The sequence below is a fragment of the Fonticula alba genome (assembly GCF_000388065.1).
Source record: "Fonticula alba strain ATCC 38817 unplaced genomic scaffold supercont2.8, whole genome shotgun sequence".
NCBI lineage: Eukaryota > Rotosphaerida > Fonticulaceae > Fonticula > Fonticula alba.
The window spans coordinates 1,716,849-1,742,369 of record NW_009242978.1 but is presented as its reverse complement, the minus strand read 5'-3'; the positions used below and the strand labels follow the sequence as shown (position 1 = coordinate 1,742,369).

Genomic DNA, 25,521 nt, shown 5'->3' with positions numbered 1-25,521 from the left:
GAGAGAGAGAGAGAGAGAGAGGAGGACCCAGGAAGAAGGGACATGAAAAGGGGGAAAGAATAATGCCAGACGCACATCTCCGGCTCGGTGACGCCACGCGTGGCGCGGGCCCAGTCCCGATGCGCCTTACAGGCCAGGAGCAGACTTTCGGTTCCGCCACTGGTCGTGGTGCCACCGGCATTCGGACCGGCATTGAACATGTCCAGGCACATGGCCACCACCTCGGCATCCATCTTCCGCACACCGGGGAAGATGTCCGCATGCAGGGGGTTGCTCCAGGTGAAGCGCTCGAAGGAGTGCACGCTGAGCTCGGTGATGTCGGTTCCACCCCAGTACAGGGTGCCCGAGGCACGACCCTTCTCCAGCTGGACGGTGCCCAGCTCGGCATGGCGATCCAGCGCCTGCTTCACCTCGTCCACCGAGAGGCCGCGCTCGGGCAGGGCCGCATACCGGTTGATCCCCGGGAACACCGGGGCCACCTGCTGCTCGATCTGCTGCTTCGCGCCGGCCAGCTCGCGGTCAATGCGACGGCGGACCGCCGGAATGGCCTTGCCCATGGTGAAGACCGTGCGCATCAGGGCATCGCGATACTCGCCGGCCACCACCACCGGGCCGTGGCGGATGACATCCAGCACAAAGGGCGAAAGCAGGCGGAAGAGCGCAAAAATGACGATCACATTCTTGACGTCGATCAGCAGTCGCGACGTGAGGGTCAGCGTCTCGGTCGGCGGCCCGGAGGGGTAGAGGAACTGGTCAAGCAGGTGGAAGGCCTGCAGCGAGAGCCGGCCCATCGGCGACTCCGTGTCGACCATCTGCCCGGCCAGCTCGGCCCAGCTGACGTTGGTGGGGATGTTGTCCATCGTGTGTGTGACTGTGAATGTGTTTGCGCGTCTGTGTGTGTGTGTGTGCTTGACAGCGTGCGCGTGTGTGTGCTCTGCGTGTCGTTCCGCCTCGGGCAAGGGGGAGAGGGGGAGAGGGGAGAGGGAAGGGTCTCCGGGCGGGTCTGGGGGATGGGGAGGGGGGAGGGGAGAAGGAGGGGCGGAAGAGGGAGAGGGAGGGAAGATAACGCTCCTGGCGGGTGCCAGTTGCGTGGATCCCTTTTGAGGGCCGGCAAGATGCCCAAAGGTTCGATCGGGCTGCCTTGGGCAGACCTTCTCGGCAGGCCAGCAGTGCAAACGTGTTGCGCGGGGGATTCCCGCCGAAGGAGGAGGGGCCCGGGCTGGTGTGGGGGGGGGGGGCCATCAGAAACTGCACGCTGGCATGTTGCGACCACGAAGCCCGACCAGACCCCCCAGCCCCACGACAGTCAGCCGCTCGAACACGCGCGCGCGCGCGCACACGCATGCGCACGGTGGAAGCGCGTTCGCCCCAAAGATCCCGCATCCCTGCTCATGCGGCCCCCCGGGCCCAGGCAGCAAGAGAGAGGGATGCCGCCCCCTCCTTGAAATCAATCGGCCGGCTTGACCTTGGCGCTGCCGGTTATTCACACTTTTTTAAGTGCCGCGGTCATATGCCCGCGAGGCAGGATAAGCCTTCTCTCCCCCCCGCCCCCCCCCAAGATGTTGGGGCCGCCCTCTCTCACTCTTGGCTCCGCCCAAAAGGACGGACGATTGGCATCTTCCATGATTGTGAAAGTCCACCCCCAGATAGTAGCGCTCACGGGGAGCACCGGACGCCCCTGCCCCCCCCCCCGCCCCCGGGGGGTGTGTGCTGGTCAGACCCGAGAGCCCCGGGGATTTCCATCTGGCGTCGGGAGCACACCACACAGCAGGCCCCTGCAGAAGCCGGAAAGGGGCAGTCTAGGCGGGGAAGGCCCTCGGCACCCAGGTGCCCACAGAGGACGCCCCTGCGAGAGCGCGGCAAAGGGCGAAGTTTTCCTGCCCTGGCGGCGGCCCCCACTTCGACCACCGATCTGTGGCGGACCTGCCCCTGCCCCGGCCCCTGCGACCTGAGGCAGGCATCCCCCCCATCGAGCACCCTGCCAGGCCTATCTTAACCGGCACCTGCCGTGTGACTAACAAACGACATTACCGTCCGGTCACCGCCGTGGCGAGCGCATCACATGATAACACCAGGGATCTGAACCAATGGCCCGCATGAGACCCATCTCCTCCACGCTGTGTGCGACTATCGCCCTTCCTGCGGCGGGAACCGGGGGTGATGCTTCACGACGAAGGCCCCCCCCTCCCCCCCCCCCCGCCCCCCAAGTCCGGGGGGCTTCCGGTTCTGGTTGTCGGTCTGGAGGCGCGTGGCTGCCCCGGGCCAGATTGCTCCCCCGCCGCCCCCGCCCTCCGGGCTTCTGGGTCAGACCCTCTCCCCTCTTTTTCTCGCTCTCGGTGTGGCGACGCGCTGTAACCCTGCGAGTATGTGCCGGCTGTCCGGCCGAGTCCCAGTGTCCGGCCGCATGTGTTCCCGGAGTGGGCCCCCCCCCCCTGAGCCATGCGTCCGGCGCTGGAAACGGGGGGGGGGGGGGGGGGGGGGGGGAAGCGTGGTCGCCATGAAGCGCTTCCATGCCTCCTCCGGGTTCCCGGGGCCTTGCCGGGTTTCTTTTCGTCCCCTGGAGGCCCATCCCGCCGCGACTTCGGACCCCGAGCGCCATACCATCCCCCCCCCCCTCTCCTCCCGCCCTGTCCGCTCTGCCGCTTGCCACTTCGCCTCCTTGCATCGCTCCCGTTTCCCTCCTCCTTCCTCCCTTTCCGCTCCCGCCCTCTCTCGCGTGCACTGGCCCGGACGACGGTCGCCCGCCCAGCATGAAGACCGACACACCGGTCTCTCCCGCCACCCCTGCCGCCTCGCGGTCTGGTCGCCGGCCGCGCCGCAACCGGCCGGACAGCGCCTCCTCGGCCAAGAGCACCGACTCCCCCTCGTCCGGCTCGGTCGCCGATCAGGACACCCCCATGGTCGATGCCCCGCTGGATTACCCCCTCGAGCGGATCCTGCCCATCACGCTGAATGCCGCCGCGCCAGCGGCCGCTCCGACTGCCGCCCAGCTCAAGCGCAGCCAGTTGACTCGGTCCTTCCACTCGGCCAACCCCCCGCCGGTGGACGCCCAATGGGACGAGTTCGGCGCCATCCGCTCCGGTGACGGCCTTGTTTCGGCCACCCTGTCCGAGTCTTCCAGTCGCCACCCGGCTGTCACCTCCCTCGATTCGAAGTACATCTTCCAGCTCAGTCGCCTGAATGTCACGGTCCTCCGTTCCGAGGGGGCGCAGTTCCTGCGCATCCTCCCGTACGTTGGCCCGGATGACCCGGCTGTCACCCTGGCCCCGACTGGCGATGCGGTCGCCGCGGCCCGGTCGCACTCGTGCCCGACCGTCCTGGCGGCCTTCCCGTGCCAGGAGAACCCCATGCGGGTGCGTTGCCCCCCCCCCCCCCCCCTGCCGCTTTTTTTGCCTTCCCATCTCACCCGGGTCTCCCTTTGCCTCTCCGCCAGCTCTACACGGTCTACTCCAATGGCCTGGTTTACCTTTGGGATTACCTCGATGGGTCCCTTCTGCGCGTGCGTCTCGACCCCCCCCTTTCCTCGCTTTCTCCTCGGTCCCGAGCTCCTCGCTGCCCGCTTGCCGCCCATCTCTCGACACGGCCACTGCCTCCATCTGACCGCCGCTTCCCGTCCTGTCTCTTGGTGGCACAGAAATACGACACCGGGGTCAACCTCCTGCATGCGCAGCTGTGCTCCGTGGCCGGAGCCAACACCTTCATCCTTGTCACTGGCTACCGTACGGGCTCCTACCTGTCTCCCCCCCCCACTGCTCTCTCCTCCCACCCTACCACACACGCTCACCCACCCCCCACCCCCCACCCCATTCCTCCCTTGCTTTTTGGCACCTCCCAAAGGCAACCCCCTGGATGCTGAGACCCAGGTCTCCTCGGTGCTGGCCGTCTCCTTCGAGGCCCAGACCGTGATCACTCTTGGCACCCTCCCGGCCGTCGGGGTCGTGACCTCGGTCTTTTCCCCGGGCTTCGGCTTTTGCATGGTGCATAGCTCGCAGAAGCGCGGCCGGCACCAGCTGCACTTCAGCATCGTGCCCCACAAGAGCCTCGAGGCCCTGGGCACCGGCAAGGCCACCCTGCGTCTGCTCCAGAGGTATGCATGCACCCGGTCATGCCCCCCCCCCCCCCCCCCCCCCCCCCCCCCCCCCCCCCCCCCCCCCCCCCCCCCCCCCCCCCCCCCCCCCCCCCCCCCCCCCCCCCCCCCCCCCCCCCCCCCCCCCCAGCCCCGCGTGCCCCGGTTCCCCCCCCCCTCCCCCCCCCCCACCCCCACCCCCACCCCCGCCCCTGGCTAACATGCCCACCCGTTCGCCAGCTTCCCTGCCCAGTCGCGCGTCGTGTCGCTGGCCATCAGCCTGGCCACGCAGTCCTTCGCTGCCGGTCTCGACAGCGGCAAGATCGCGGTCTTCCGTTCCCGGCGCGGGGCCTTCCTGGCGCCGGAGATGCTCCACTGGCATTCTTCGGCCGTGCGGGCCCTTTGCTTCTCCAACGACGGCCTGCTCCTGCTGTCCGGTGGTCGCGAGGGTGTGCTGACTCTCTGGCAGCTGGGCAGCCGGAGCCGGTCCTTCCTGGCGCATCTGGACTCGCCGATCCAGACGATCGGCGCCTCGGCCGACCTGGCCTTCTACATGGTGGGCCTGCGCGACTCGACCCTGCACCGGGTGGACGCCAGCTCCAATCAGGTTGCCGACAGCTTCATCGGGGTCCGGCGTCCGGAGGCCCTGGACACGCCGCTGGCCTTCGCCAATGGCATCCCCGTGGATCCCATCACCAAGGGGGCGGTTTTCCGCTCGGTCCCGGGCCGGTTGCAGTTCTTCTCCTTCAAGCAGGGCCGGCACATCCGCGAGCTGGACATCACCGGGCGCAATGTCGAGCTGAACCGCGAGCGTGACGCGCGGCATTCGGCCCTCCGCGCGGCCCGGATCTCCGGTCGCACCTCTCTGGCCCTGGCACACACTGTGCGCTTCCCCTCGGAGACTGCCGCCGGTGACATGGTGTACCTGGGCAACCGCCGCCCGACCGAGCTCTCTTTCACCTCGGATCTTCTGGATCTGGTGTCCTTCAGCCCTGATGGCCACTGGATGGGAACGGTGCGTCTGGTGGCTGCTCACTTTTGTCCTCCTCCTCCTCCTCCCTTCTCTCTTCCTCTCTCCCTCTCTTCTCATCGCCGCTGTGTGTTCCTCCTTACATGGCTCCCACATCAATCCCCGCTGACTCTCTCTCTCTCTCCTTACTCTCCCCGCCTCGCGCCTTCCCCGACCCCAACGTATCAATGCCGCTCCCTCTTCCAGGTTGACTCGGTTCAGCATCGTCGCTTTGCCACCCTGACTACCTTGCGCTTCTGGCGCTACTGCAAAGAGACCAAGCGGTGTGTGCTGTCGCTTGCTTTACCTTTCCCCCACGCCCCCGCCCCCCTTTGGCACGTCTCCTCCTGGGCAAATCCCTCCCCTTACCAACACCCCCCTTTGCCTCGGCTCCCCGTTGTGTAGCTATCTCCTGAGCACCAAGATCGAGATGCCCCACAAGGTGAAGGTCACCTCGCTGAACTTCCACCCGAACAGCCGGCTTTGCGTGACCACCGGCATGGACCGGCGCTTCCGCCTGTGGCAGCTGACCGAGGATCCGTCCTCCACGGCCAGCGAGGAGGACGGGTCCGAGGGTGCGGCCGCTTTGCCGAGCTCTCTCCCCTCCTGGGTTTCCCTGTCGTCCGGCTACTTCCGGGACAACCCGTGCATGGACTCGGCCTTCTCCAGCGATGGGTCGGTCCTGGCCGTGGCCAGCGGCTCGTACCTGACCGTGTGGAATCCCTTCACCAACACCCTGCGCGGGCATGTGCTGACCAGCCCGCATGAGCTTCCGATCCTGGATCTGCGCTTCCTGCCGGGCTCGCCGTATGTGGTCATCCGCACGGCCTCCTCCGTGCATGTGTGGGACCTGCTGTCCTTCAAGATGAAGTGGTCGCTCCCGATTGTGGCGGAATTCCTGGCCGTGCATCCCACCCGGCCGGTGTTCATGCTGTGCCCGGTCGACCGGCGCCTGGAGGAAGTGTACGCCTGGTGGATGGGCGGTCCGCTGGGGACCGACAACTTCGGCAAGCAGCTGCTGCTCTTCGGCCCGGAGTCGCAGTTCCCCATCTGCCGGAAGTTGGTCGCCGGTGCGGAGATCACCGCCGCCACCTTCTTCGATGACTCGCTGCAGTTCTGCTATGTCGATCGCATCCGCTGTGTGCACTATGCCACCTTGGACAAGGATGTGGCCTCCATCCTGCAGGTGTCCCCGGCGTACCAGGTTGCCAGTGCCATCGCCGGTGCCGCCAGCGCCGGGCTCAGTGGCGAGGAGTCTGACGCCGCCGCCGCTGGCGGCCTGCCACGCTTGCCTGGAGCCGCGCACCAGCGCATTGCCGGGGCCGATGGCGGCCGCCTCCGGGCCGCGAGTGCCACCGGGGCGGCTTCGGCCCTGCCGCCGGTGGCCGGGGCCGCGCGCGACGCCCTGCTTGCCACCCCGGCACACATTCTCCCTGCCCCGGCGGTGCTCTTTGGGCAGTTCTTCCAGGAGGTCATTCTTCCGCTGTACAACCGCCCGGGGTCGGTCAAGGATGGTGCCGCTGCCGCCGCCGCCGCCGCCGCCACCCCCTCCAGTGCCGAGGGCGTGGCCGCCTCGTCTGGTGCCTCCGCCGCCGCCGCCGAGGAGGGCGCTGCCTCGATGCCGGTCGCCCCGGCGGCCGCCCCCGCCGGCCGGAAACCCTCCGCGCCCCTTTCGGTTCCCATGCTGGCAACCCCGGCCTCCACCTGGGACAATCCTCTTGCGGCGATTGCCGCTGCCGCCGGCTCTGTCGGCATTGCCGCCGCCGCCTCCGAGGGGACCATGGACTTCAGCTTCTTGAAGGCTCGCCTGCCGGCCGCCACCGCCCCGACCACCGGCCCCGCTGCTGGCGATGCCGCTCCCGCCCGCGGCTATATCCCCTTCAAGCTGTGAGTGGCGGGGAAAGTGGCCGCCGGCGAGGAAGTGACACTTCCACCGGAAGGGGGGGGGGGGGGCGGAGGGGGAGGGGCTGCCCTGTCCCATTGCGCTCCTCCTTCCCGCGCCGCTTTTCCTCCCCGCACACGCACACGCGCATCTCCACTGTCATCCCATTAGCGTGTCGCCTGGGGGCACACGCATCAAATAGAAGTTGTATAAAACCCGTCCAAGCCCGAGCCGTGTGTGGTCCCCCGCCCCCGCCCCCCCCCCCCCTCCCGGAAGCACGTCGCCTTTTGGCCCCCTCCCCTTCCTGCGTGGGAGGGGTCCTGGCGGCCAGCGGGCCGAGGTGCGAAAGACCAAGGGAGAAGGATGCCCGGTGGGGCGATGCCGTGCGGACAGGCGGACAATGTGCCTGAATGCGCTGTCTCTGCCGGGGGAGGGGGGGGGGGCAAAAGGGAAAAAAAGAAGAGTGACCGGATCAACCTGGGTCCTGACGTTCCTCCCCTCGGGGCGGCAATCCATCCGAGTGAACAATGCGCTTGGTTTTCCGTGCTCTGTTTCCAGCCTACGGCGGTCCCCAAATCTTCAACCACAAGGTAAGTGTCCCCCTACGGGGACTCTACAACGTGTGAACATGAACATCGTGATGGACCACCCGTCTGACAGGGCGACATTCGTCAAGTCCGGCCTTTCTGCGGTCGCTTCCTTGCCCGGCCCCAGCCCTTAAGAAGCCCCGCCAGAAGCATCATCCGCTGTGCCAGTCCGCATTTGGGCCCCTCAGAAAGAGTATCACATGGATCGCCGGCAAATCAGGCCCAGCGGCCCTCCATAGCGCTCCCTCGAGGGGAGGTGCTCCGGCGCCCGGCTTTTGTTTGTTGGTACGCGCGTGGGTTGGGCATTCCGTCCGCCCGCCCGCCTCTGGGAAAAGACCTCTGTGAAATGATGGGGCCCCAGGCTGGGTGGCGGAGAAACGGAGCGCGGCCTGCCGACAGACAGACCCGCCAGACCGAGGCCTCCCTGCCCCCCGGCGGGGGGCGCCCGGAACCCGGGGACGATTGGCAGTTCCGCGATGGCCCGTCCACATCCGGCCCCGCCACCTCCCTGCGAAAAAAAGGGCCGCCAGCGCCTTGGGGGCGGGGTGTCCTCTGGTCTCGCCCGCCCGTGGCGGTCCGTCAAGCTTGATCCCCCCCGGCTTGGGTTGGTGAGGCGGGGCTCGGGCTGGCTGCTGGCCGGCGCTGTGGAAGCCAGACTTCCCCCTTTCGGCTGGGGGGGGGGGGGGGGGATGACTGCCGGGCGAGGGCTCTCTGTTTTGGCCAAGCCAGGTCCGCCATTTCAAGTGACCGGGGGCATTCTCTCTCGCTCGCTGGAACGCGCCCCCCTGGCGAACCATTTTCCCTCCCCCCGTTTCCTCGCAACTGGCGGGGAAGTGTGGCTCGGTGCCTGGGCCGCTGTTTCAGGTGGGGTGGTTGTGGGGTTGTATAACTTCCCCTCTAAATTTTAATAGTTCCCTTTGGGTGGTGTTCTTTCCTTTCTTTGTTTTTTTTCTTTTTTTAATAAAAATGTGTTAACTCTCCCCTTCTTTTTCCCTCCCCGGGCCCCAAAACCCATTTTTTTCCCCCCCCCCCCCCCCCCCCCCCCCCTCCTCGACCTGCTCAACCGTTCCTTCCCCGCCTTGCCCCTCCTGCCAAGAGAGCACCTGGGAAACGTGGAGAACATGGCCTCCTCGCCGCCGCAGCTCCTCCAGGCCGAGGGCCTTCACGCCGCCCTCTCGTCGGAGTTCATCGATCTCCAGGTTTTCTCCGATTTGCTGGGCTGCGATGACTCGGTCGAGCGTGACTTCACCCGCGAGGTGGTTGACGGCTTCATCCGCCAGTCAAATCTGAACATCCTCAACATGCGGGGGTTCTACAGGTACATCTATTCCCCGCCGCCTCGCCCCCTGGCCTCCTCCCCCTCTCCCTTTCCCTCTCTTCGTCCACATGCCCTGCCGGTATCTACCCCCCTGACCCATGTGCCCCCGCCCTTCCCCACCCCGGGCCATCGGCCGGCTGAAAAAAACAAACACTCCCGGAAAACCTCGATCGAAACACACCCAACCAAACTACCTGGCGAATGCCCCCCTTCGCTCCAGCCAGCTTGCCAGTCGCACCGGGCCCGCCACTCCGCAGGACCTGGCCCGGCTCTATGAGCTGGCACACTTCTTCCGGTCCAGCTCCTCCTGTGTCGGGGCCTACCATGTGTCGGCAACCTGCCAAAGCTTGCAGAGCCTGGCCTCCCTCCAGTCTCCGGTGGATGTGCAGCAGTTGGCTGGCACTTTTGCCGAGCAGCTGACCTTGCTTGCTGGGCAAGTTCGCCAGGCCTCCGAGCATCTGGCGGCCGTGTATGGCCTCCCGCCTTCCGTGCTGGATGCGGTTCCTTCGGCCGATGCGGCCGAGAGCGCATACATGTAGAGCCCCCCCCCTCTGCATGCGCGCGCGCGCGCGCGCGTTCCTCGTGCCTCCGCCGTTTTAAAAAAGCAAAAAATAGATCCCCTCCATCAGCACGCGCGGAGCCTCATGGGGGCGGGGAAAAGGAGGGCAACAATCTCGCGCGCTTGTGCTCGAGCCGGCATCCGGGTGCACAACACCCCCGCTAGGGCGGACCATGCACCAGGGGAGGCGGAACGATGACAACCGGGTCGCTGGCAACAAGAGGGCGAGGGCCGCAGGGTGGACGGGCGAGGAGCGGGGCGAGGGGGGGGGGGGGGGGGAACGGGGAAGTGGGCTCGCCAAGATGGCGGGCGCTCCCGAGATGCAGGCCAACGGACCGGCCGACTACCGTCGGCAGTTGCTACTCCAAATTCCGTATAACCCCCCCGGCCGGGAACCCTACTTTCGACGTACGGCCATGTGGGGAGTGTTCTGGTTTCCGCCCGCCCCCGGTCTGGGAAGGATTTTCTTTGGGCACACCGAACGGCCGCGTCGTTGCCCTTCCAACACGGAAGCTCCGGTGTGGCACTGAGATTCGGTGTCCAGGGCGGCGAGAGCTGACCGCCCCACACGACGACGGGGACCCTGTCCCCGCCCGGACCGAGCGCCGTGCCCCTCCACGAGCTCCTCGGAGAAAGGCCGGGTCGAGGCGACCACGCGCACACATGAGTGACCCGCCCCCCCCTCCCCGACCCCTGCCTGATTCAGAGACGGGCGGATCCAGGTGGCCCAAAAAAGCACCGCAGTGCCCTTCCCTCTCGCCCGGCCCGGCCGCAACATCCCCCCTCCCCTCTCCCTTGCTCCTGTCGTGGCTTTTTCCCCTGCCCCCCTTGCTTTCCCCCTGCTGTCTCTTCCCCTCCCTCGCCCTTGCCTAGGCCCTCCTCCCCCCCCCCCCCCCCAAACACTCTTGCCCCGGCATCCGCCCGACCATGTCGTCCGCTGTTGCCCGTGCCGCGTCGAAGCGCGGCCCAGCCTCGCTGGTATGTCCACCACTGCCCACTCACACACACACACACACACACACACACCCTGCTTGTGGCATCCTCCCTCCCTTCCCTTCCTCCTGACCCGTCTTGCTTCACCTCGCCTCACCGCAATTCCCCCTCTCTCTCTCGACCCGCCCCACGCCGGCCGACACCCATGGCACCCCAGGACAAGCCCGCGAAGCGCTCCCGCTCGCACCACGACGAGGACGATGAGAGCGGCTCATTTGCCGACCTTTACTCCGACTCGGACCAGGAGGCCGGTGATCAGTCCACCGATGCCGATAGCGACACCGAGGGCCAGACCAAGGAGACCCCGGCCGAGAAGCGCGTTCGCCTGGCCAAGGAGTACCTCGCCCAGCTGGAGGAGGAAAACCGCATCCGCGCCGAGACCGAGATCGATGCCGCTGATCTGGATCGCAACATCATTGCCTCGCGCCTGCGCCAGGAGGCGGTGCGTGAAACTGCCCCCCTCCCCCATTCAGGCCTCCGATTCCCCCCTGGATCTCTCTCTCTCTCTGACCGCTGTCCCTTTTTTTTTCGGCTCCAGTTCGCCGGCACCAGCCGTGCATACACCCCCATCGCCGACAACGTGGCGACTCATCTCCGCAAGCTGGCCTCCAAGGCTGACGCCCCGTGGCCTCGGCTGTCCCCCTCTGTGGACATCCGCTCGCCCCACCGGAGGCCTCTCACCACGGCCCTGATGTCCCCCTGCGGGAAGTTCATCTTCTCCGCCTGCAAGGGTGGTGACATCATCCGACATGAGCGTGCCACTCGGGCTGTTTTGCGTTTCGCCAACACCGCGCGCAAGAACCCCCGCAAGCAGCAGAAGCTGGCCGCCGGCCAGGCGGCCGGTGCCGCGGACGAGACGCACTTCGGCCACACCGGGCATGTCCTCTGCCTGGCCATCAGCTCCGACGGTCTGACCCTGGTGCGCCATGTCCTGGGCCACTGGCCTGGCCCATGCAGCGGCTGCCAGTCCCACCCATGTGTTTATTGTGCTCCCCCCTCACCCGCGCCCCTATTTACCTCTCTCTCTCTTCCTCTCTTCCTCGCCCTTCTCCTTTCAGGCCTCTGGTGGCTCGGACCACCTGATCATCCTCTGGTGCGCGCAGACCGGCAAGTACCTCCACACTTTGCGCCACCACCGCGGTCCCGTCACGGTATGCACAGCTTTCCCTCTCCTTGTCCTTGGCCCTCCCTCTCTCGCTCGCTCCTTCCCCCTTCCCCCACCCTCCGGCTCGCTCTCATGGGCGCCTGGTTTTGACCTCCTCTCGCACCGTCCTTCGACTTGTGTTCCCTCCTCTGTCTGTGCCTCCAGGGTCTGGCCTTCCGCCGCGGCTCCTCGCACCTGTTCTCCTCCTCGGCCGATCGCACCATCAAGGTGTGGAATGCCGACCAGTTCTCATACATTGAGACTCTGTATGTCTTTTTTTTTTGGAAAAAAAAACGCCTCCCATCGCCCGGACCCCTGGCTCTGTCTTTCTAACTCCCGCCCCCCCCCTGTTCAGCTTCGGTCACCAGGACACCATCAACAGCATCGATTCGCTGTACCGCGAGCGCTGCCTGAGTGTTGGCTCTCGCGATCGGTTCGTCCTCGCCCTCCCCCCTCCCTCCTGACCCATCTCCCCGGGCCCCATGCTGGCAACTGACCCGATTGCCCCGGCCACTCGAAGCTCCTGCCGCCAGTGGAAGATTCCCGAGGAGTCGCATCTTGTCTTCCGGTCCTCCGCTTTCAATCCCAGCCAGGCCCTGCTGCAGGCCCTGGCCAGCGGGGACGCCATGCCGGCCACCGACACCCCGGCTCCTCCCGCCAATGCCCCAGCCCCGCCGCCCGTCATCGAGGCCGTGAGCCTGATCAATGAGGACCACTGGATCTCGGGCGCCGATGATGGGACCGTCGCTCTTTGGTCCAACACCAAGCGCCGCCCGGTCATGCAAATTGGCCCGTCCACCAGCCAGACGGTGTCGCTGGCGCGTCAGCTCGGCCGGGCCTTCGACCAGGCGGAGGTGGATGCCGCCACGGCGTCCGACTTCGTCGAGCCCATCTCGTCGGTCGGCGTGAGCGCCGTCCAGAGCGGCCTCACCCAGTCCGAGATCAAGAGCGACCAGATCCTCCGCGTGCACGGTGCCGCTGTGGAAGCCGTGGCCGCCTGTGCCTTCACCGATATCGCGGCCACCGGTGCGCCTCAACTCCCTGCACCCCCTCCCCCCACCCCCCCTCGCCTCGCCTCTTGCCCCATTTGTGTCTAGTGCTCCCTTCTCCCACCTACCGGGCGCATCTTGTGCCCGTGTCAATCCCGCCTCCTGTCGCTAATGACGATGCTCCGCCTTTCCCCCTTGCGCGTGCCTCGCAGCTGGCTCCGATGGCTTTATCCAACTCTGGCGTGTGGATGCCTCCTTCCGCCGGCTGGCCCCTCTTGATGGGCCGCGGCTCCAGGCCCCGGGACACGTTGTGAGCCTGTCCTTCAGCCATTGCGGCCGCTATCTGGCTGCGGCTGTCTCCTCAGAAGAGCGCCTCGGTCGGTGGAATGTCCTCAACCCCAAGACCGCCCCGCTGCAGCAGTCCCACTTCACAAACGCCCCGAAGGAGGGCGTGTCCGGCATGGGCCGCATCTTCCTTTTCGATCTGCTTGGCGCCCCGGCCTCCTAGTCGACCAGCGTGAAGGCCAGCTGCCGGTGTGGGCCGTTTCCTTCTCCGGCCACCTCTGCTGCCTCCCTCCCCTCTTCCTTTGCCTGTGCTGGCCTGCCTCCGCTGCTCCATCGGCCGTCCATCCTCCTCCTCTTCCTCCTCCTCAGAATGACGAGATGGATGCCGGTAAAAGCCGACGCCCGCATGCGCATTCCTCCCCCCCCACCCAATACACCCCCATAGAAGTCTTTGTGCCATGTTGTTCCCAAGCGCATTCCCCCCCCCCCCCCCCGGCCCTGCGCCTGCGCCGGCAGGACCCCAGGGGCGGGAGGTGGAGGTGCGCCAGCCCCCGTACCCAGCACCGGATTAAGGCCGAGAGGACCGTGTCCAGAAATAAGGCCCAACGGTCCCGCCCCCTCCGTCGGCACCTGGAGATTGACACCGCGACCGTCCGCCTTTCCTTGGCCCCCGAAATACACACACGCACTAGCACAACCGTGCGGCCCTCCCGCGCCGCGGGCAGCGGTCCGCAAACACGCCGACGCCTTGCTCCCACCGGCTCTCTGGGGGGGGGGGGGGGGAGTGGGGAGCCGGCGGGGGACGTGAAAAAAGGCAGCTTGTCCCTGACGGGGTGCTTCGCTGGGGGCTAGCGCGGCTGGGCGGTGTTCTTTTGTCCAGGTTCAGCGGGGGGGGGGGGGGGGAGCAGGGAGGCGGAATGTTTCCTCCTCCGGAAGGGATGGCCCATTCCCTGCGACCGGCGTCGGGCTCGGCGACCGAAGATCGCCATGTATTTGGCTAGCCTCCGCTGTGGGCCCGCTGTGACACAGCCAAACAATAGAGTCCCCGCGCCTTCCCTCCCTCTTCCATTGCCTCCCGCCTCCTCTCCCCCTTGTCCGGTCTTCCTCCGCCCCCCCTCCCGCTGTCCGCTTGCTTGACCGCACCTTTCCCGGCATACTCCCAAGGCGACGTGACTCCTCGCCCCTCCTCGCATCACGACCGCTCTTCCTCCTGTCAGGACAAGCTCAGCATCTGGCCGTGTGTGCGAGCGTGTGTCTGCGTGCACCTTGAGCAGCCTCTCCCCCGAGAGCCGCGCCACCCATGCCCTCCCAGGAGGCTGTGACGGGGGGTCTATTGGCCTGGGTGCGCATTGACACGCGTGCAATGGAACTGCCGCCGCCGGGCGCCCCCCGCCTCTGCTAACTTCCGAGCGCCCTTCCCCACAGATTGGCTCGTACGACTCCCTCTCGAAGCATGTGACCGCCATTGAGGATCTCTCCGATGGAACTGTCCTCACGGAGATCATGGCTCTTGTGTGCGTTTCTGCTTGCCTCCCAAGGGGTGGGTGTCGAGACTCGAACCCGGGGAGCGTTTCCCTGTGCCAGATTCGACCTTGGACTCACGCAGCCTTACACACACACACTGACGATCATCCGGTCTCGTTCCCAGGAGCCCACCTCATTTCTCCACATCCTCCCAGAAGTCCCCCGGTGGGAACTGGGTCCTGCAGGAGCGGGCCATCTCGCGCCTTCAGCGGGTATGTGCTCTTGCTCCGGCCCTCCCCGCATGACCGCGCACCCTGCCCCTTTCTCACCACTCCCCCCCTCCCCTCCCCCGTCTCAGAGCCTCTCCCTTATTCTCACCGGTCAGGAGTTGTCCGCTGCCACGCCAGGCGGCCTCGGCACCCTCACTCCGGCTTCCATCGTTCGCCAGAAGGACACCGGAGCCATTGTTGCTCTGACTCAGGTCAGCATGCGGATGCCCCACGAGATCAGCCCCCGCATGCATCCATATACACATATGTGTGTGCAAGAATGTTGTCCCCGCTCTTCCGCGCTAACTCATCCCTCTGTTTGTCTTTTCCGTCCTCGCCCTCCGCCCTCCTCGACAGGCCGTTCTGGCGGCCGCGGTCCAGTGCGCCGACAATGAGCCCCACATCAACCGAATCATGGCCCTCCCGGTGACTCACCAGGAGTCCTTGATGAAGATCATCGAGAGCGTATGTCGCGCCATTTCCGGTCTTGCTCTCCTCCCTCCCCCCATGCCACTCTGACCCCCCCCCCCCCCCCCCCCCCCCCCCCCCCCCCCCCCCCCCCCCCCCCCCCCCCCCCCCCCCCCCCCCCCCCGCCCTCCTGTGGGGCTTCCTCTGGCACCGTGAGCACAGCTCATGGCCGAGTTTGCTGCGGCTAGTGGTGGCACACATTCCGTCAGTCAGGCCACATCATCCGGCGCCCCGGGCGAGGAACTCGGCCTGACTCTGCCGGAATCCGATGCCGGGATGCCAGCTCCCTCGAGTGCCGGCAGTGGGAGCTCATCCCCGTCCCTGGCTCCCAGCGACTTGGACTCGGCCGAGTATCATGCCCTGCGAGCGCAGTTTATCACCCTCCAGGGGCAGCACCAGCGCCTGCAGCGGGAGCATGCCCAGCTGCAGGGCACCTTCGCCACGCTGGAGACATCACACAAGTCCCTGCAGGGAGAGCACCAGACCCTGCGAATCAAGTTCACTCAGGAGCTGAACTCCCAGCTGGAGGGGATGCGCGAGGAAAATGCCCTGCTTGTGCACGAGCACCAGCAAGCCACGCGTCGCTTCGAAAAGACCGAGCGCCAGCTGAACTCACAGCTGAGTGCCGCTTTTGGGCAGATGTGCGCCAGCTCGGCCTTTGGCGCGGTCCCCTGTGCTATTGTGCCTCCGCTAACACACCAACTGTCCCTCTTTCCCCCTGTCTCCTCCCTTTCGATTGGCCCTTTCTTCTGCCCCTCTCTCTCTCTCTCTTCTCCTCCATCACCCGGGCACATAAATGCCCCCCCCCCCCCTACTCACACACACACACACACACACTCAGTGACATGCTGCATCAGGAGCAGCAGAAGCTCGATGAGGACAATGCTCGCTTGCAGAAGTCCCTGCGTGAGGCCACAAAGAAGGTATGTCCGCTCATTTGCCCGGCCGGTGGCAGGCCTCCCCGCTGACTCTCCTTCTCCTCCTCCTCCTGCTCCCTCGGACTTGTCGCGCGCGCGCGCGCGCGCCCCCGTCAGAATGACGAGCTCCGCAAGATGGTCGATTCCGCATCCAACCTCCAGGACCAAGCCGAGGAGATCCGCGATCTGACCACGCGGCTGGAGGCGGCACAACGCCAGGCCGCCCAGGCCAAGTCCCGCGCTGAGGGGCTGCAAGATCTCCGCAAGCAAAATCGCGCCCTCCAAGCAGAGTGCGAGGAGTTGCGCGAGCGCCTTGGCCTTTCGGCTGGTGCCGACGCCAGCGCCGATTCCGGCACCACTGGGCTGAACTCCTCCGGCTCGATTGCGCGCTTCCGTGCTCGCGTCGAAAGTATGTGGACATCCTCGGCCTCCTCTGCTGTCCCTTTCCCCGCTCCCGCCTTTTCAGCCCTCATGCTCGCACGTGGACCTATTCTTTCCCCACTCTGACACTTGTCATCCCCCCTGCCCCATAGCCCTGACCGAGCGCAATCTTGAGCTTGGCGAGGCCCTGGCCCAAGCCGAGGCCTCCCTTATGCAGGCCCGCGATGAGGCGGACCAGGCTACGCGAACGGCGGATGAGGCCCTGCGCCGCGTCCAGGAAATGGAACTCCGCCTGTCGGCCCAGCCATCTGGTGGCGATGTCCACGACATGCTGGATGCCGGGTTTGACCTTGATGCCCCTGGCGCCGGGTTCCCCGGGGACCACTTTTCGGGTGGTGGCATCCATGAGATGGATGCCAGCAATGCCGACGCCGGCGGGCTCCGTGTCCGTGTTGTCCGGCTTGAGGCCGAAAACAAGACCCTGCGCGATCGACTGCAGGAGGCCCAGAAGTCTCCATCGCCGGAGAGGTATGCGCTCGGTCCCTTTTCCACACCCTATCCCTCCCTCCTTCTCCGCTCTTCCTCCCCTCCTCCGCCCCCCCCCCCCCCCCCCTCTCTGTCTCTCGCCAGGGGCGTGCGCATATCATTCAAGCCACTCTGGTGGTCCATTCCCCTGACCTCGCCATGTGCATGGGCATCCTCTCTCCCCTCAGTTCCCAGGCCGAGACCCAGGCCCAGGCGCTGGTCACGGCCTCGGACCAGGCCTTGGCCACCGCGCGGGCCGATTTGGCCGCCGCCGAGGCGGAGCTCGCTCGCCTGCGCTCGGAACTGGCCGACCATCAGGCACGCCAGGCCGCTGCCGAGGCGGCGGTCCAAGCATCCGAGGCCCAGTGCGCCCAGCTGCGCGATGACCTGGCCGCCGGCGAGGCGGCCCTCGCCTCTTTGCGCGAGGAGCTGGCCAATAGCACGGCCGCACTTGCGTCTCTGCGCGAGGACCTGGCCGGCAGTACCGCTGCATTGGCCTCCGCGCGCGAGCAGCTGGCTGCTCTTGGGCCATTGCGCGAGGATCTGGCCGCTGCCCAGAGGGAGCTTGGCCAGCGCGACGCCATGGCCACTCAACTGGCCGCCGATCTTGCCGCTGTTCGAGAGGAGCTGGCCGTTGAGCGGGCCACCAAGGCCGAGCAGGCCACCTCGGCCGCCTACCTGGCCGAGATCCAACAGTCCCTCAGAACTCTGCAGACCAGCGCCTCCGAGGCGCCGACCGCACCAGCCGAACGCCCTGCCCTGCCGGATCTCGGCGACGACAAGGTCCTCATCCCCTTGAAGCAGATCCAGGAGATGACCCTGCTGAAGCGTGCGTGTTCGGCCTGGAACCCCCTCCCCCTCTGCCTCTGCCCCTCCTTTCTCGCTTTTTCTCTCTTCCCCCTCTTGGCCAGATGCTCACACGGATGACGCCCCTATCGAGCGCAGAATCTCACGACACTTTGTCCGAGCGCTTGCGCGCAAGTGATGCTGAGCAGCGCCGCCTCCAGGAGGATTTGTTGGCCCTTCGTGCGGCCCAGGCCGAGGCGCCGGCCGAAATGCTGGCCAGCTACAAGGCCCTCCTTGAGCAGAGTGGCGCCGACTTGGAACAGGCCCAGCGCGAGTCGCGTGCCTGCCGCGAGCAGCTTGAGTCCCTGCGCAAGGCCGCGCGCCGAGAGCAGCGCATGATGGCCGTCGCTTGGTACGACCTATCCTCGCAGCTGATTCGCCGGGGGACTGCCGCTCCGGGATCGCCGCCGCCCCCTGGCCGGAGGCCGGTCGCCGTTGGCGGGGGGCTCGGCGGTTCCTCCGGCCCTGGTGGCGGCAGCGGCTCGTCCAGCACCGGAGCCCCCTCAATAGGCGCCGGGTCGTGGCTGTCGCAGCAGCGCCAGCTTGACCAGAACCGCTACCTCACCCGGTGAGTGGTTCACCGCCTGCCTTCTGCCTTCGCTCTCTCACGGAGTGGGCCCCGTCTTTTGGCCCTCCCGCTGGTGCTCTTCTTCTTCTTCTTTTCCCCCCCCCCCCCTTGCAACTTGTGCGCGGCTGTGTCCTGCCCCTGGCAAGCGATCCGGCAGAAATACTCCCCCTCCCTCCTTTCTCGGTGCTCCCACTTGTCTTCGTGTACATTTGTGTGGGGTGTATTGCTGGTGTGAGGCACTCGCGCAAGGCGGAGTAGGAAACAGGCGAGGGCCAGGGCGCGCGCAGACCAAGGGCAAAGGGGGGGAGGGGGGGCCAAAAAAGGAGGATCTAATTCACCAGGTCCTCGGCTCTCAGGCCCGACCGGTCCATCGCCTGGCGGAAGTCCGCCAGCAAGGCCACCACAGCGGCGTCATCCGGGCCGGTGGAGTTGGCCAGCGCCCGAAGCAATTGGTGCAAACCGGCCGCAGCTCGGCCACGGGTGACTGATCGCCGCATGGAGGAGGCCATTTCGCCAGCCCGCAAAACCAATGCCTCTGGCAGCTGCGCCAGTCGGGCCACATTCAACCCGTACGAGTGGTCCTGCTCCTCGTTGCCGACGAAGTTCCCTGAATCCTGAGACGGGGAGGGCGAGGACACGGTCACTTGGTGCAAGAAGGTGATGGCTGGCTGGCTGTTGCTGCTGCTGCTGCTGCCAGTCCCGGCCGCTGCGCCGCCAGACAGGAGATACATCATGTGGGCATTGGCAATCCGACCACCCGAGAAGGGCGCCAGCCGAGTGAGGCTCGGATAATGCGTGATAAAGATGGTCAGTGCAGAGCACTGTCGTGGGCAGGAGCGGGGAGGGAAGGAAAGGGGGGGGGGGGGGGGGCGTGACGCGCACGAGGGAAGGGGCGAATGTCACATTGCAGGCAGTCAGCGAATAGGCGACTCAACAAAAGGGAACACCGCCGACGGCGGCCGGACCACCGGGAAGAAAGCAAGAAAAACACCCTCGCGCACCACATTGACCAGCTCCTGCAGGACCGCCTCGGCAACGGCCGCCCCGTCATATGTGGCGGTGCCGCGACCCAGCTCGTCCATCAGCACGAAAGCCGGCCGGACAAACGGGCGTCCAGCGGCCACCGTGCTGCCAGCGGGCAGGGCAGCCAAGCTCCGAGGTGCTGGAAGCTCGGTGCCCTCACTTGCCGCCGTGGCCGCCGCATGCAGGGACGCCTGCTCGGGACCTTCGACAAGCAGACACTCCTGACACCGACAGTCGTACATGCTCATGATCTGGCCGAAGGCCGAGGGTGAGATGCTCCCCGACTCGACCAAGCCTATGGGGGCGGTGGCTGCCAAAATCTCCGACGCCTCTCGCATTTCCATGAGGAAGGTGCTCCGACCGCGGACCAAGTCATCCTGTGCGCCGATGCTGGCTCCGTCACATGTGCCAATAACCCGGGGCGTTAGCAGAAGGACAGCAAGAAGAGCCACAGCAGGGAGTGGAGCCCGGCCGACATGTACGCGTACCGGGTGTGAATGCCCCCGACCAGGACCGAGCACGTAACCGACGCAGCTGGCACATGGCATCCAACATGGCTAAGTAGGGCGATCGACGCGCAGGACCGCGCGTAGGAGGACTTACCGCCCATGTTCGGCCCGGTCAAGACAAGCGCCGTCTGGCCACCGGACTGCGATCATGCCACAGGTCAGCAAAGGGAAGGAAAAGAGCGGCAGACCGGTGGAAATCCGGCCCCCCCCCCCCCCCCTCCACCGCTGAAAGAAGCCCATGCAGCGTAGAGAGACGCACCGACAGGGAACAGTCGTTGGGGATGTACTTGGCGGAGGCTCCCTCCTCCATGAGCTTCGACACGATCGGATGCCGGCCCTGTTCCATGGTAAAAGTGATGGCCGGTTGGCGCAGGGTGGCTGCCAGCCCACTGGACACGCCATCGGCACGGACATCCAGTGTCGGCCGACTGGACACCAATCGCGGGAGAGACATCACCTCGGTCGAGGAGCCGGCATACCGGGCCAGGGAGAACCAGGCATCCAGCCGAGCCGCAAGAGCCACCACGCTAGCCAGCGTGGCGGAATGCTCCGTCGAGATGGTTCTGCGCGAGAGCCAGGGCAGTTGAGGGGGCATTAGAAAGGACCCAGCACGAACACCAGAAACGCCAGGAGCACATACTGGATGAAGGCAAACCATGCATGGTCGGACTCGATTTTCGCCTGCGCACGCAGGGCCGCAAGCTGTGTGACGGACTCCTGGATGAAGGGGGTATGGTACCGGTCCACGGCCTTCGTGCTGTAATTGGCGATCGAGGGGCACAGGCCCAATGAGCGGGGGAGGGTCAACACCAAACAATCAACCTCTCACTGCTCTTGGAAACGGGACAAAGGAGGCACATACGAACTGAGCTTGGTCCAGTCGGACGGGGCACGCGCCCCGGCCGGCACCTCGACCAGGTGCGTGATGCCCAGCAGGGTACGATAGGCCAAGCCGCCGGCGGTCTTGGACTTGCGCAGCCGCTGCACCACCGGCGCCACATCCTCACGCAGATGGTCCTCCAACGAGGCCTCCAGGGCGAAAATGCGCTCCCGGATGGCCGATACCTGGGGCGCCATCTGCCGCTCCACCTCCAATGTGGCCCACACACCGGAAGTGTACAGCCCGGTGGAGGCGGAATCCATTCCCGGGCCTCCGGTAGCCGGCTTGCGCTGCGCCCACGGCGGACCGCCATACCCTGGCTTCTTGGCAGAACGGCCCTCACTTGAGGCCCCCGAGGCGGAGGCCGACGGCGTCGACAGGTATGCCCGCAAGGTGCGAGCGACACCGCTGGCCCGCGCAAGGATGGTGACCGCGCGGTTGAGTGATCCAGAACGGAAGGGGCCCGCTGCAGGTGAATCCCCAGCCCCATTCAGTCGCTCATGGGCCGTGTCAAGATCAACCAGGGCATTGAGGAAAACGCGCAACTCGGCGACCGTGATCTGCTCGCGGGGGGGGGGGGAGGTTGTGTGCCTCAAGGTGTCAGTATAGAGGAGCGCCAGGCCAAAGGCAAACTTCGAGCTTGGGCAGTGTTTACCTGCTGAGAAAGGAGCTTCGAGAAGCTCCGCTCCAAGTCCGGCCAAGCGCGAATGCGGATCGGCGAGAAGCGGGTTTCCGGCTTCGGATCAAAGAGACTGCGCAGATCCTGGAGAAACGCCTCCGCCTCGGAGCTAAGTAGGTGCTCGTCGGCCTGCAGCGGGAACGGCAACCCGGCAAGCTCGCAGACGGTCGACTGCCGGTCGGCGATGGCTCTGTCAAAAGAGTTGGTTAGCTTGAGAGGCGAGTCAACAGCAAAGGGCAGCCCCAAGGGGTCGAGAGCAAACTGGAGGGGGAAGTACCGGTCGCAGGCGAGCGGCCGCGCCAGCCAAGTCCGAAGCAACCGCGCCCCGGGGCCCGTTTGGGTCGAGTCAATGGCCCAGAGCAGGGAACCACGAATCTGTTCACGGGCGAGAGGAATGGTGGGGGGCATATGTTAGGTGAAAGGAGGAAGACGGGGAGAAAAAAAAAAGAAACAAAGACACGAGCATCATACCAGGCCATCCTCACTGCGAAGGACATTCAATTGCTGGAGGGTGTCCGCGCTGAGATGCAGCCGAGCCGCGCCATCGTGCGGGTCTGCCAGAGAGAAGAACCCCTCCTCGCGACTGGACAGGGAGCATCGAGGGAGGGCGATGCCGAGGCAGGAAGACACCGCCGAGAGGGCATCCCCCTCGGGCAGGTCAATGGCCACACTTCGAGCAGCGGCCACGGGGGCCGGGCCAGCTGCCATCGAGTCATCGGCGGCAGCCCCGACCTCGGGACCGGTCGGCACCTCCGGCCGAATCGAGTCCAGGATGATGTCGGCCTGGCCGAAAATTTGCAAATGATGCACGGCCAGAGCCAGGGGGACGGCCAGAAGATCGTGCGGCAGTCGCGGCTCCAAGGGGGACCCATTGGCGCGCTCCAATTCCCCAGCCAGGAACATGCGAGCACTGGACACAAGGGCATCTTCGGTCGCGTCGCCCAGGAACGACTGGCAAACCCGCTCCACACGAACAACATGGCTGGATTTGGAACTACAAGGCATGCATGCCCCCGGCCCAGCCGGGGTGCAGGTCAGTTGCTGGTGCTCCTTCATGTGGGGCAAGGGCAAAGTCATGGATACCGGGGTTTGCGCACCGCTCTTCCGAGATGTAGTGGCCCAGGCAGCTGGCCACAGCCAGTGAGGGGGCTCCGGCAGCACGCGGCGGAGCCGCTGGGGTCGTCACTGTCGCCATCTTCGGAGCCCCATGTGTCTCGGCCTCTGCCTTGAGCAGCTCTCCACCCGAAACAATGTCCTCCGGGAAGCCGGCGAAGAAAGAAAAGGCATTCGGCCAGCAGCCACGCGGCCCGAGCACCGGAAAGCCCCGTTGGCTGGAGGCTCCCGCGCGCGCGGGATTGACAAAGCCACCAATCCAGCTGGCCCACAGGCCGGAGGCCAATCGCCGGGCCACCGGGTCCGCCTGGCGCTCGGCCGCCGCCTCGGCGGCATCCATCGATGCCAGCACCACAATCTCGGCCGGCCGGTAAAGAGCCAGCCGTGACTCCAGCAAGCCGGTCGCATGGCTCGAGGCCAAGAGGGTTGCCCCTGCCGGGGTGTCGCCTCCGGAAGCAGGCGCCTCCCCGGCCGCTGCCAGCGGAATGAGGTCGCATGTGACCTGCCCGGTCGTCGGAGACAGGGCCACCAGACTCAGGAATCGCACGCCCGGGCGCTGCTCCACCTCGGCCAGATAGAGAATGAGCCCGCCCTCGCCCTCGGCCGAGCCATCAAGCGTGCTGCCAAGGTCACCGCTGGCTTCATCGCCGGCCGTGTCGGCGCCGACCCCGGCGGTTGCGGCCACCTCGGCCACTTCGTCCGCCGTGCCAAACACCCCGCCACCCTCACTGGCCTGCGTCAGCGATCGGGTCAGAATGCCGGCATCCGCTCGGGTGAAGGTCGACCGGCTGAAGAGGTGCGAGAGACTCCGCTCGAAGGGGCCGCTTGAGGATCCACCACCGGACATGGCTTCCACCGCTTTAATGGCGGCGGACTCCTGCTGCGTGACCACGCCAACCTTGAGCCCAGCGCCGACGAGGCTGAGACCCAGAGGCAGCGAGATTGAGGGGGGAGAGAGTGAGGGGGGAGAGAGAGGGGAGAGAGAGAGAGAGGGAGAGAGAGAGAGGAGAGAGAGAGGGGGGGAGAGAGAGAGGGGGAGAGAGAGAGGGGGAGAGAGAGAGGGGGAGAGAGTGAGGAGGAGAGAGAGAGAGAGAGAGAAAAAAAAAGAGGCCAGAGGCAGTGCGAGAGACAGCCAGAGGCAGTGAGAGAGACAGCCAGAGGCAGTGAGAGAGACAGCCAGAGGCAGTGAGAGAGACAGCCAGAGGCAGTGCGAGAGACAGCCAGAGACAGGAAGGAGATAGGAGAACATAACCGGACGCAAGAGCAGTTGCGAAAGATCCCGATGTTAGAAAAGTGCAAGAGGACAGGCAGGAAAAAGAGACTGGGCAAAGGACAAGCAAGGCCGAGCGTACCGCGCAACGTGGATGCCAATGCGCACCACCGGGACACTGGCGCTCTCAAGCACACCTCCGCCAGCGGCCTGGCCGCCACGCGAAATCGGGGTGCTACTTAGGATCCCGAGGATTTTGCTCGCCGCCATGGCATCAGGTCCGAAAAAGCGGACCCGGTAGCCACACTCAACCGCCAGTAGGGTACCTGGGGGACAGCGCGCCGCGAGGTCCATCACCTGGCGTTCCAGTGGCGAGGGATTGACCCCGGACTTGGACTGCGCCTTGGAGCCGGCACCCTTCCCGGGCGCGGTGGCATTGCTCGGAGGGAGGAAGCTGTTGGGGGCACGCCGCGGCACTGGCACCGACACCGGACCCGTGGCGGACGGGCCCGCAGCCGCAGGCCCAAATGCAAATCGGTCTGCCAAGCTGGCGGAGTCAGTCATGGGGGCATCCCCCCGGGGGAGGCCCGGCATCGGGGGTGAGACGCCGCGGCCCGGCCGGCGCAGTCGCCCACCTCGGCTTCGGCCCCGGCGCCCGGTGTCACTTTCCCCGTCATCAGACAGGTCCGACAGGGGATCGAGCTCGGTTTCGGCCCCGGACAGGTCCGAGTCCGAGCCAACGCCGCCATCCGAGGAGGACCCACTCGAGGACTCCGAGTCGTTGATGAAATCGCTGTCGCTGTCGGCCGACGAAATACCACCCGCCGCGCCGCCATCAACATCATCCTCATCACTGCTGTCCATTGTCAGCATGGCCCGACGCTGGCGTGTGCGTACCGGCCGGCCCGACCGTGTGAGGACTTCGGCCGCCGGGGAGGGAGACCGCCGCGAGGGGGGTGCGCGCCGCTTGGCAGGCGGGCTGACATCGGCCGACTTGCTTGCCATGCGGGCTCGAGAGGTCTTCGGGCCATCGCCGATATCCTCGATCTTGGTGTCCATCTGGACCTCGGACTCGGCCATCTTCCCGTCAACCGGCTCGGGCTTGAGCTCAACAGGTGCCAGAGATCCAGCCTCGGCCGGAGCCCGGGGCTTTGGAAGCACATTCGGCTTGACTTCGGACTTGGAGCTGCCCTTCGGGCTGACTGCGGCCCCGGGAGCCGGGCTGGTAGATCGGAAGAGCGTCGTGGGTGTCCATCTGGACCTCGGACTCGGCCATCTTCCCGTCAACCGGCTCGGGCTTGAGCTCAACAGGTGCCAGAGATCCAGCCTCGGCCGGAGCCCGGGGCTTTGGAAGCACATTCGGCTTGACTTCGGACTTGGAGCTGCCCTTCGGGCTGACTGCGGCCCCGGGAGCCGGGCTGGTCCGCTGGCGCTTGACCTCGGTGGCACTGCTCGACTCGCTGGCGGCCAGGTCGACTTGGGGGCGCTTCGGATTCGGGACATTGCTTGCGGACGGGGCGGTGCCAGGATCCGCCGTGGCGGTGGTGACGGCGGCCGCGCTGGCAGCCGAGGGGCGGAAGAAGTGCGAGAGGACGGGCTGCTTCATCCCCGCGCCCGTGGGCTTCTTCGCATTCGACTTCATTTTGCGGCTCGCGCGAGGTCACTCGCCCTCTCTCTCTCTCGGGGTGCGTAGGCGACCCTGATCAAAAGGCAGATGTGAAAGTGTCCGAGTGTATGCACAAGCAAATGGGGGAGGTGGATGAATCAACCAAACAAGGGTGGCAGGATGCCGGGGGGGGAGAGAGCGGAGAAGAGGAGAGGAGAGGGGTGACGTGCT

At 66.2% G+C, this 25,521-nt stretch overlaps 6 protein-coding genes across 7 annotated transcripts in view; 4 read left to right on the top strand and 2 right to left on the bottom strand.

Annotated features, from left to right (window-relative positions):
- H696_05042 (hypothetical protein) overlaps positions 1-1,036 on the bottom strand; it is a 2,589-nt gene extending 1,553 nt beyond the window's left edge. The window contains exon 1 of the mRNA XM_009498915.1: positions 76-1,036. Coding sequence (XP_009497190.1) covers positions 76-860 — 785 coding nt within the window. The 5' untranslated portion in view covers positions 861-1,036. The remainder of the gene's footprint in view (positions 1-75) is intronic.
- Positions 1,037-2,597: 1,561 nt separating this feature from the next.
- H696_05041 (hypothetical protein) lies at positions 2,598-6,966 on the top strand (the record flags this gene model as incomplete). Its single annotated transcript, XM_009498914.1, has 7 exons — positions 2,598-3,353; positions 3,434-3,499; positions 3,635-3,719; positions 3,838-4,087; positions 4,307-5,081; positions 5,283-5,359; positions 5,481-6,966. Exons 1-7 carry the CDS (start codon positions 2,751-2,753, stop codon positions 6,964-6,966), a joined length of 3,342 nt encoding a protein of 1,113 aa, XP_009497189.1. The 5' UTR covers positions 2,598-2,750.
- Positions 6,967-8,595: 1,629 nt separating this feature from the next.
- On the top strand, positions 8,596-9,486 carry H696_05040 (hypothetical protein). Its single transcript, XM_009498913.1, has 2 exons — positions 8,596-8,862; positions 9,083-9,486. The coding sequence occupies exons 1-2, from the start codon at positions 8,666-8,668 to the stop codon at positions 9,399-9,401; spliced, it is 516 nt and encodes a 171-aa protein (XP_009497188.1). The 5' UTR covers positions 8,596-8,665; the 3' UTR covers positions 9,402-9,486.
- An 835-nt stretch (positions 9,487-10,321) lies between these two features.
- Positions 10,322-13,282, top strand: H696_05039. Of its 2 annotated transcripts, XM_009498911.1 has the most exons (8): positions 10,322-10,399; positions 10,572-10,856; positions 10,953-11,333; positions 11,473-11,565; positions 11,724-11,824; positions 11,914-11,991; positions 12,079-12,584; positions 12,760-13,282. In XM_009498911.1, exons 1-8 carry the CDS (start codon positions 10,349-10,351, stop codon positions 13,053-13,055), a joined length of 1,791 nt encoding a protein of 596 aa, XP_009497186.1. In that variant the 5' UTR covers positions 10,322-10,348; the 3' UTR covers positions 13,056-13,282. The 2 variants fall into 2 exon arrangements, with proteins under 2 accessions (XP_009497186.1, XP_009497187.1); XM_009498912.1 differs by lacking the exon at positions 10,322-10,399 and having other exon boundaries at positions 10,501-10,856.
- Positions 13,283-13,871: 589 nt separating this feature from the next.
- Positions 13,872-18,452, top strand: H696_05038 (hypothetical protein). Its single transcript, XM_009498910.1, has 11 exons — positions 13,872-14,174; positions 14,258-14,346; positions 14,481-14,568; positions 14,655-14,777; positions 14,923-15,030; positions 15,196-15,674; positions 15,875-15,956; positions 16,068-16,359; positions 16,484-16,859; positions 17,045-17,685; positions 17,802-18,452. The coding sequence occupies exons 1-11, from the start codon at positions 14,133-14,135 to the stop codon at positions 18,272-18,274; spliced, it is 2,793 nt and encodes a 930-aa protein (XP_009497185.1). The 5' UTR covers positions 13,872-14,132; the 3' UTR covers positions 18,275-18,452.
- A 16-nt stretch (positions 18,453-18,468) lies between these two features.
- H696_05037 (hypothetical protein) lies at positions 18,469-25,507 on the bottom strand. Its single transcript, XM_009498909.1, has 12 exons — positions 24,946-25,507; positions 23,827-24,749; positions 22,459-23,394; positions 21,833-22,355; positions 21,639-21,736; positions 21,338-21,551; positions 20,665-21,242; positions 20,443-20,559; positions 20,062-20,365; positions 19,782-19,942; positions 19,272-19,683; positions 18,469-19,091 (listed from the first exon to the last, which is right to left on the bottom strand). Exons 1-12 carry the CDS (start codon positions 25,324-25,326, stop codon positions 18,600-18,602), a joined length of 5,139 nt encoding a protein of 1,712 aa, XP_009497184.1. The 5' UTR covers positions 25,327-25,507; the 3' UTR covers positions 18,469-18,599.
- Between the last annotated feature and the right edge of the window lie 14 nt (positions 25,508-25,521).